The sequence below is a fragment of the Entelurus aequoreus genome, linkage group LG20 (genome assembly GCF_033978785.1).
Source record: "Entelurus aequoreus isolate RoL-2023_Sb linkage group LG20, RoL_Eaeq_v1.1, whole genome shotgun sequence".
NCBI classification, from domain to species: Eukaryota; Metazoa; Chordata; class Actinopteri; order Syngnathiformes; family Syngnathidae; genus Entelurus; species Entelurus aequoreus.
This window is the reverse complement of record NC_084750.1, coordinates 24,765,154-24,774,606: the sequence shown is the minus strand read 5'-3', so window position 1 is coordinate 24,774,606 and position 9,453 is coordinate 24,765,154. Positions and strand designations below refer to the sequence as shown.

The window sequence follows — 9,453 nt, the reverse complement described above, 5'->3', positions numbered from 1 at the left end:
GGATGACTGAGTCTGGTGTGGATGAACTTGACTGGCCTGCACAGAGTCCTGACCTGAACCCGATAGAACACCTTTGGGATGAATTTGAACGGAGACTGAGAGCCAGGCCTTCTCGACCAACATAAGTGTGTGACCTCGACAATGTGCTTTTGGAAGAATGGTGGAAAATTCCTATAAACACACTCCGCAACCTTGTGGACAGCCTTCCCAGAAGAGTTGAAGCTCTAATAGCTGCAAAACGTAGTGTACCTTGGAAACATCACCCCTTCATCAGACCATTTCATAATGGAAATACGACAGAAACTGCACTTTTGGGGGGAATTCAGCCTATCATTAACAATCCTTATGTAAGACAAGAACACGTTTTTATTATTTATACATTATAGTTTATAAAATACATTAAAGTGGCTAACAATGCAGCTGACGGGCCCATAAAACCCTTAAAAAACATCCAAAAACCACCAACAATACTCCATTTACATCTCATGACCTGAATATTAACCAAGTTTTAGCAATATTGTTATTATAAGCGCTAACGCAGACAAACTATTTTTAGCGGCACATTGCTCACAGAGCGCTAACTAGCTTATGCTGCTATATTGACATACTGAGCTGCTGCGTCGCCTCTGAGTTGGTGAAAGTTAATTCTAGATTATAATTCATGCCTCTCACCTGGATGGTAGAAAGTTGTGGACATAAACCGACAAGTTGGTCAACTTTGACGACGATTTTAGACCGAGGGATGGCGAGAAAAGAAACGAAAAGACGCTCGTTTGCGGCACTTTGTGGGGATTATGACTATTCTTCATCTAAATGGGAAGATATAAACACAATCAGTGGGCATCCCAGTTAGAGCAGACATTGTACAGTAAGTGATTGTTTTCTTATGTTTGTATATTTTGTTTAGCACTTAGCAATACTGCTACATGATGCTTAGTGTTTCACTAAAGCTGCATCTGTTTAGCACACTGCTTCATCCTCCTTATATTCAAGCTCAAAAATATAAGGTTCTGGATCATCATTTGTCCGAAAGTAGTCTTAAAAAAGGGGGGTCTATTTAAAGGCTAGAGTATACAAATTAGTTTTAAGATGGGACTTAAATGCTTCTACTGAGTAACTGTAGTTACTGACAGTGGTTTCCTGAAGTGTTCCTGAACCCATGTGGTGATATCCTTCACACACTGATGTCACTTTTTGATGCACTACCGCCTGAGGGATCGAAGATCCGTTATATCATCGCTTACGTGCAGTGATTTCTCCAGTTTCTCTGAACCTGTTGATATTACAGACCGTAGATGGTGAAATCCCTAAATAAGTTTGGCAACTTGCTAAAGTAGCGACCCTCGCCCCAGCTTTTTTGAAACATGTTGCAGGCATCAAATTCCAAATGAGCTATTGTTTGCAAAAAAACATCGTTTTCCAGTTCGAACATTAAATATCTTGTCTTTGCATTCTTTTCATTTGAATATAGCTTCAAAAGGATTTGCAAATCATTGTATTCTGTTTTTATGTACCATTTACACAACGTGCCAACTTCACTGGTTTTGTGTTTTGTACATATATACATAGACACATGTATACACACACATCCATCCATCCATTTTCTACCGCTTATTCCCTTCGGGGTCGCTGGAGCCTATCTCAGCTACAATCGGGCGGAAGGCGGGGTACACCCTGGACAAGTCGCCACCTCGTCGCAGGGCCAACACAGATAGACAGACAACATTCACACTCACATTCATATATATATTCAAGTGTGTATGTGTTATATATATACACACACACACACACACACATATTTTATATATATATACACATATATATATATATATATATATATATATACACATACATACATACATGTGTGTGTGTGTATATATATATAAAAAACACTTGAATACACGTATACACGCATATATACATACACATATACACATTTATACACACATGTATATATACACGTACATACACTTATCTACACATACATACTCACACAAATACATACACACTGTACATACACACAAGTACTGTAATATATATATATATATATATATATATATATATATATATACGTACATACATACACATACAAAAATACACACAAAAAATAAATATCTATATATATGTATACATACACACACATTGACATACATATTCATACTTGTCTTACATACGAATTGCGAACAATAAGGAAAATGTTAACAAAAAGTGCAGCTCCCCTTTAAATTGCTTTATTGAATATTTGCTTTCTTACTCACATCGTCATGTAATAGCCGATTTACTTGCAATACATTATTAATTATGAAGTTTTTTTTAATCCCCACACTTGCCAATCGAAATGTACATTTATGACTCCACTGAGTCACATGACTTGCACACGGTTCAAGACCCAGACAAACACTTTCATCAGTAAACTTCAGTAAGTACACGGTGTGTTTACTTATTTCCTGCTGCGTGTTTTGCAAACTTTGGGCTCTCATTCGGACTTCTTTCTGCTAGAAATGTCCTTCGCTCTTTATCTCCTCACTCAGGCTCATGGTTGAGAGTTTCACCCGCAAACTTCTAAGTAAGAGCAGCTGAGTCGCCCGGTTAAAGATAAACTTGTGCGTCAGCGACAGTTCCCGGAATCGAAGCTTTTTTTTTAAAAAAGAAGGGGGGCGGTAGTTCCTGTGGACCAATGACAGCGCTCCGGGCGAGGAGGCCAACCTTCACGGCTCCGATTACGGTTTAAAGAGCATTGGAGAAGTTTGATCGGATGTCAGCACACACTGCTTCTCCAAAAGGTGCTTTCACGGGGGTTAAAGTCCTTCACAGAAAATGACTTTGTACTACAAGCTGAAGTAAAAGACCTAAATGTCTTTGTGTCTAAGAGTTTTCAAGTTCTGGGGATCAGCAGCACCACCCACACCATCACAATGTCAAGAATGTGCTCGATTGTTTCGCAAACCACACCTGAAAGTCTCCCACGCCTGCACAGCTGAACACTTCCTGCTTTGGTCTCACATTATCAAACTTCTCTTTCTGTGAGACCATGAAAGACCAGCAGGCTTTCATGTCTTCAATGCTTCAATATTTCAGTTTAAAGTCAACGCCTCAGGTTCCAATTTCCGCTTAACAAAGCACAGCTAACAGAAATATAAACCGGTGTACAGGATTATTCAAACATTTGCTAAATCAATAATACAAATTAGCCTACATTAAAAAAGAACTGTGCAAATAATTTTAAAAAAAAAAGGTCTATTCTGGCAGGAAACATGGCCCTATGGCTTTATGGTGTTAAATGAAAACTAAGGCTGCAACTAACGATTAATTTGATAATCGATTAATCTGTTGATTATTACTTTGATTAATCGATTAATAATCGGATAAAAGAGACAAACTACATTTCTATTCTTTCCAGTATTTTATTTTTAAAAAACAGCATACTGGCACCATACTTATTTTGATTATTGTTTCTCAGCTGTTTGTACATGTTGCAGTTTATAAAAAAAAAAATATATATATATATACATATATATATATAATAATAGCCTCTGCGCATGCGCATAGCATAGATCCAAGGAATCGATGACTAAATTAATCGCCAACTATTTTTATAATCAATTTAATCGATTAGTTGTTGCAGCCCTAATGAAAACTGATTTAAATTAAGCAAAAATAACACTTATGCTTTGTCGAGTCCTGCGGTAATTTATCGGCCACTCGCTTACGCTCGCTGGTAAAAAAAAAAAAACACTCGATTCACAGAATGCACGCAATTCGGCATGTAACTAAAAAAAACGGTATAATGATAAACCGCGGTTGTTACCGTTTGAAATGAAAATTATCGTCAAATCTGTGACTGATAACACTGATAAACACTCAGACCGGTCACACTGCTAATTTACCGGAGATGCATGATGGCGCCGGGCCATTAGCTAGTATAAATGCCAACATGAAAACAAGGGGGAATAACTTAATTCCCAGTTTAGGTAACGACATACGCTAATCTGAACTTGTATAGACGCATTACTGTTCGAGAAACTGCGATGTTCAATTATGTACATTGAACCTACAAGCTGTACTATATGATCGTAATCTATCGATACTCGAAAGAATAAATGACAGGAAGTGAATTCGCGCGACGTCACGCAAACTAGAAGAGATTCGCCCAAATTCCGATTTCTTACATAAGAAAACTAACTTTTACAAGTTAGAACGGTAGATAAACATATTTAAATACTGAAATAAAGATATGCTTAAGAAACCCAAACAATATTTAATATACTACCGATGAAAGTATATTGTGTCTCAATCTATTTTATTTAAATAAAACCTGGCACGTTCAAACTATTCCGTGACAATAGGATAACTGATCAGTTTGTTCACAATAACCGCGATATGAAATTGTCGTATCGTTACATACCGGCACACAATTTTAGCCTTTTTGAAAATGTCCGGGTTCCTAACGTCTGATTTAGAAGGAGTAATTGTGTTATGACGGTTCTGAACTTGAATAATATTTGTGTTTGTTACCCCAGCACAGCTAGCAAGACAAACGAACACTTGTTCGACGGGCGTTAAACGCATATAAAAAAAGCCGCCAGTTTTGACGATTAAGGCGGCGTTACTCAACAAGAGCGACATTTTGGATTTAGATGAATTAGTTAGAGAAAATAGAGAATTGTGACATACGCAAATGGTACTTTGCATCTACTTAAGCTAGCTAGCTAGCAAGGGTTTTCTCTTACAATGCCATTAAACATACCTTGGTGGTCAGACATGATGAGCATGGTAACAAAGGCAGCATCAAAAGATATATATCGATACAGTTTCAAACACATAGCTCTTTCTAAAATACATGGGTATAGCTCGTAATACCAGTACATTACGGTTTTCAATAAATCTTAGCTGCTGCCTCAACCTTTAAACGACAGTTATGTCACGCGCTCGGACATTGTTTTTTTTTGCTGGCAAGACAAAATTTAATCAGCTACAGCGATTGTCTTGGTTTCAACTTGACTCACATCCTGTCAGACTTTGTCCTAGTTATCTGCGAGATAAAGCAACAGATTACAAATGAGTCAGAGATGACATGACAAGGTTGATCTTTTACAAGGCGACCGAAGGCTGGGCGCCACAAGAGGAAGTCTCGAAGGAGTGGGCATTAGTAATCCGACCAGCATGCTAGCATGACAAGACCGAAGACGCGCATTTAAAAAAGGGCACAAACGCAACTTTAACATTATGCTAGGAGATTCAGAGTAAGGTTACGCGGTACAAATATGAATTTGGCCCACGTATATCGTGATAATGCATGTTAATGACAGCGTACCGCAAATCTGACCGCAAGAAGCGAACGTCCGAGACAAGGCAAAGTAGCGTCCCCGCCGTTTCAAAATCACAAATATTCAAACGTCAAAGTAAGTTTCTAAAAAAAATTAAGAGGAATAGCTACAAAGGAGCCATGCTATCCGCTGAGCTAGAGCTCTTGGATGTAAACTAGGGTGAGGTCAACATAGACTAACAATGTGTCTCAAAGGACTTGTGCAGCCCTTTGAGACACTTGTGATTAATAAACTTTGATTGATTGATTGAACACTACAGTGATGAGAACGATATATTTCATCGTCTGAAAATAAATTCCTAGACACAAGGCAAAAACATAAGATTTAAAAAAAGGGGCCAATTGTAGTTTTTGTTCATGTTTAGTTAATTTGCACAATTGATTTTATTCTGTTCAAAATATTGTACCAGGGTTTTTGCAGGTATCAAAAAAATCTCACTTGATGCCTTTTAATCTAACTTCAAACCAATATAATGCCCATATCATACTGCTGATATTTACCAAATATAGTTGAAGGCATACAAATGTCTATAGACAACATTGTAAGACAACGCTTTTGAAAAGTTTAAAAGTTTACTTTAACTGTGGCCAAATAAAGCACTACTGTAATCACAATATACATTACCAATGCAAGTTACCCTTTCAAAAGCATTTTTTCACATTACTGTAGTATTATTTACCATTGTATTTGTAACCTAACAATGCTAAATATGTAAACAAAAAGAAAATGGATTCCCAATATATGTCAGCAAATTTTAAAGTGCAAATGAATATAAATATTGCTTACTTTAGTCATATTTTTTGCGCTTTTAAAAAACTTAGTTATTTGGTTTTGTCAGCCCAGAGCTGAGAAACTTTGTTTGCGACCCAACAGTGGTCACTATGGTTAAGAAACACGGTCATGAGAGAAGGAAATAACTTATGTTTGTTACACTGTTAACTAAATTGTAATCAAAACTATGGATTTTTTGAAAAATTTTAGGTATCAACATTGGTATGACCAATATTGCCCCTGTATCGACTTAGTATTGGATCAAATTTGTAGTACCGCTCAAAACTAATGTAAGTATTGAAACACAAGATTAAGTGGTTATTACATTAAGAAAATAAGCCGATTAAGTAGATAAATCATAGTTTCGATGAACAAAATACACCTCGCCCCATTCAGCACACCAGTCTCATGCTGACGTAAACACCGCCGCCCTGAGTGGATCGACACCATGGAGACTCTCTGTTCCTTTTAAGAACTCGAGGCAAGAGAGTGACTGTGACGTTGCCCGGGGCGACCGGGCGCATCTGAACAAACATGGGAGGAGTGCTGCATGACACAGGCTGCATACTTCATATTTCAAAACAAAGGCTGTAGACTGGTAAATCAACATGTATGTGAACAATTGAGTGTTATATAACCTTTGAGGATGTGAGAGATGGCGGGGGTGGAGGGGAGGGTTGATTTCCAAGAAACTGCTGATATAAACAGGAAGTAGGGAGGAAGTGGGTGAACAAAAAAAAAAACCTTCTGCATTTGCAGTAAGTTCCCCAACAAAGACAGTGACTAAAATCATTCAAGTGAATAGTTTATTAACTAATAATTCCAACATTATCTACACAACTCTTGGCAGCTCACAGCTGAATGCCGCCCTCGCCGAAAGAGCATCATCTTCGCACTTTCCCGCGCTCTTTTGCACTTCGCTCAACCCAACTCGATCCTTGGCAGTGAATCCTGGATCTGGGGAGCTTGCAGGCCCCGATACGTCCCAAAGTTCTGCAGGAGTCGCTCCGTGGCGCCGAGCCGACTCGGAGGGATCGTCGTGCCACGCGGATGCAAGCGTGCTTTGTTCCGCTCCCAGTGCTGGATCGCCGGGCGGTCGGGAATGAGACTTATGGAAATCGGATTCGTCGTTGCTGCGCGTGGAATATGTCGCTATCTTCAAAGTCATACAACACGGCGGCGGTGGGGGAATATCAGCCCGTAAACTAAATCGACCAAAATTCAAGCGCTGATCAGACCAAATGCTTTTTTCAATTTGCATAGAAACATACTTGATATCTTAGAAAAATAAATGTATTTATAAATTAAATAGATCTCAACTGCTCGACAAGGTAAAGTGTCCATGACGAAAAATGCTTCGGCCGCAGGTTGGAAAACCAAAAATATTGAACTATACTGCGGCTCAGCCTTCGTTTTCCATGTGTAAGTCTGAGGGCATCGTGGAGGTTCTTCCATGTATCCAGCATCAACGTTGTTCACGTCAAAAACAGTCTTTTTAAGAGTCCGACAAATTCACCTGATCAACAGGGCCAGTGTCGCCCCGATGCCAGCAAACCCCGCAACGGCCATGAGCGTTTTCCTCACTGCGGACTCTGGGTCAGCTTCCTGAAAGAACTCTACAAAACCATTCTGCGGGAAAAGTAATCAGTTAGTCTGGGGTCCTGAGGAGCAACGTCTGTGTGACACGTAGCCTTCGCAGGCGTTACACAATGCCTGGCTGTGACTTACTCACCCATGAGTTGTTTTTCACTAGCCAGTTTCGTTGGTGTTCCAGCAGGAACGAAGAGATCTCCTGGGCCACCAGGGGCACACAGTGTCCCCTGTCCTTGTTCTTCAGGTACTGGGACACCACCGCCCCGAACGCCACCAGACTGGCAATGCGGCCCCAGTTTGTGGTCCCATCTGAGAAGAGGCTCTTGGCTACTGAACCCACAAAGTCCATGTTGTCCCCTTTCTGGTCCAGACAAAGAGTTTTGAGCATACCTTGAAAAAATAAATAAAGGGTGTCATTTACTGAAATTCACATTTGACATGTATGTTACATCTCCACTCCTTTGTTTTCGCTTGTGGTACTTTTCGTTTTAAAAGGTAATTGTTAAATCACATCCTGTATTAATTTTACCGTTTATCAAATACATGCTTAAAACTATATCTGGTTTCTGCAGGTATCAGATGCTTTGTAATGCAACTTAAAACTAATTTACTGCCCATGTCCTACTGCAAATCGTTATTGTACATAGTCAAAATCATACAATTCTTAGCATTTGACAATAATAATCTTCAATGGTTGAAAAGATTACAGCACTATTCTAATCCCAATATATAATAATGCAAGTAACCCTTGCAGAGAAATGTTCATTACTGCAGAAATGTTCATTACTGCACTATTATTTACAATTGTAATTGGAAGATCAGTAACTTATTCATGCAAAATAGTTAAACGTATTAATTAGGGCTGCAACTAACAATTAATTTGATAATCGATTAATCGATCAATAATCAGATAAAAAAGACAAACTACATTTCTATCCTTTCCAGTATTTTATTGAAATAAAACCCAGCATACTGGCACCATACTTATTTTGATTATAGTTTCTCAGCGGTTTGTAAATGTTGCAGTTTATAAAAATATATATATATATTTTTTTAAACATAGCATAGCATAGATCCAACGAATCGATGACTAAAATAGTCGGCAACTATTTTTATAATTGATTTTAACCGATTAGTTGTTGCAGCCCTGGTATTAATAAATACTGTAAATAGCTGTTAGCAAAAACTGCACTTCAATAAATATTGAACATCTTTAAGTGCAGTTATGTTTCCTTATAGGGACAAACTGGGTAGGGAGGTTTTGTTCTAAATTGCAATTGTATGAACTTTAAAATGCCTTTAAACTTCGTATTTCATGTTTTTTATTCCATTTAAATACTTAAAGGGTTGTATTAACCTGTGGAATCCCTGTATGTTAAGATGGTTTCGAAAAACAAATGCTAACACCAATTTCCTGGTACGAACAAATATGGCGGCCAAGCTGGCGTGTGGAGAAATGTTTTACGTCCTTTGCGTAATCAGCGTAAAGTAAGCAGGCCAGACTGGTAAATTGTGTTTGAATGGTTTGCGTCTTTGGCGTAAAGTAACCAGGCCAAACCGGTAAACTGTATTTGAATGGTTTACGTTTGTGGCGTAAAACGCAGGCCAAGCTGGCGAGTGTTGAAATGTTTTACGTCCTTTGCGTAGAGTAAGCAGGTCAAAATGGCGAGCCTTTCAATGTTTTACGTAAAGACAGCGTAAAGTAAGAAAGATAATGGCCTCACCGTTGTATTTATATCTGTGCTTTTCCAGCACGTTCCTC

At 38.5% G+C, this 9,453-nt stretch overlaps 1 protein-coding gene across 1 annotated transcript in view; it reads right to left on the bottom strand.

The window, feature by feature from the left end:
• Positions 1–6,890: 6,890 nt before the first annotated feature.
• mcl1b (MCL1 apoptosis regulator, BCL2 family member b) overlaps positions 6,891–9,453 on the bottom strand; it is a 3,129-nt gene continuing 566 nt past the window's right edge. Inside the window, exons 1-3 of the mRNA XM_062029720.1 lie at positions 9,416–9,453; positions 7,831–8,081; positions 6,891–7,727 (exon numbers count right to left, since the gene is read on the bottom strand). The exon at positions 9,416–9,453 is cut by the window's right edge and continues 566 nt beyond it. Coding sequence (XP_061885704.1) covers positions 7,611–7,727; positions 7,831–8,081; positions 9,416–9,453 — 406 coding nt within the window. The 3' untranslated portion in view covers positions 6,891–7,610. The remainder of the gene's footprint in view (positions 7,728–7,830; positions 8,082–9,415) is intronic.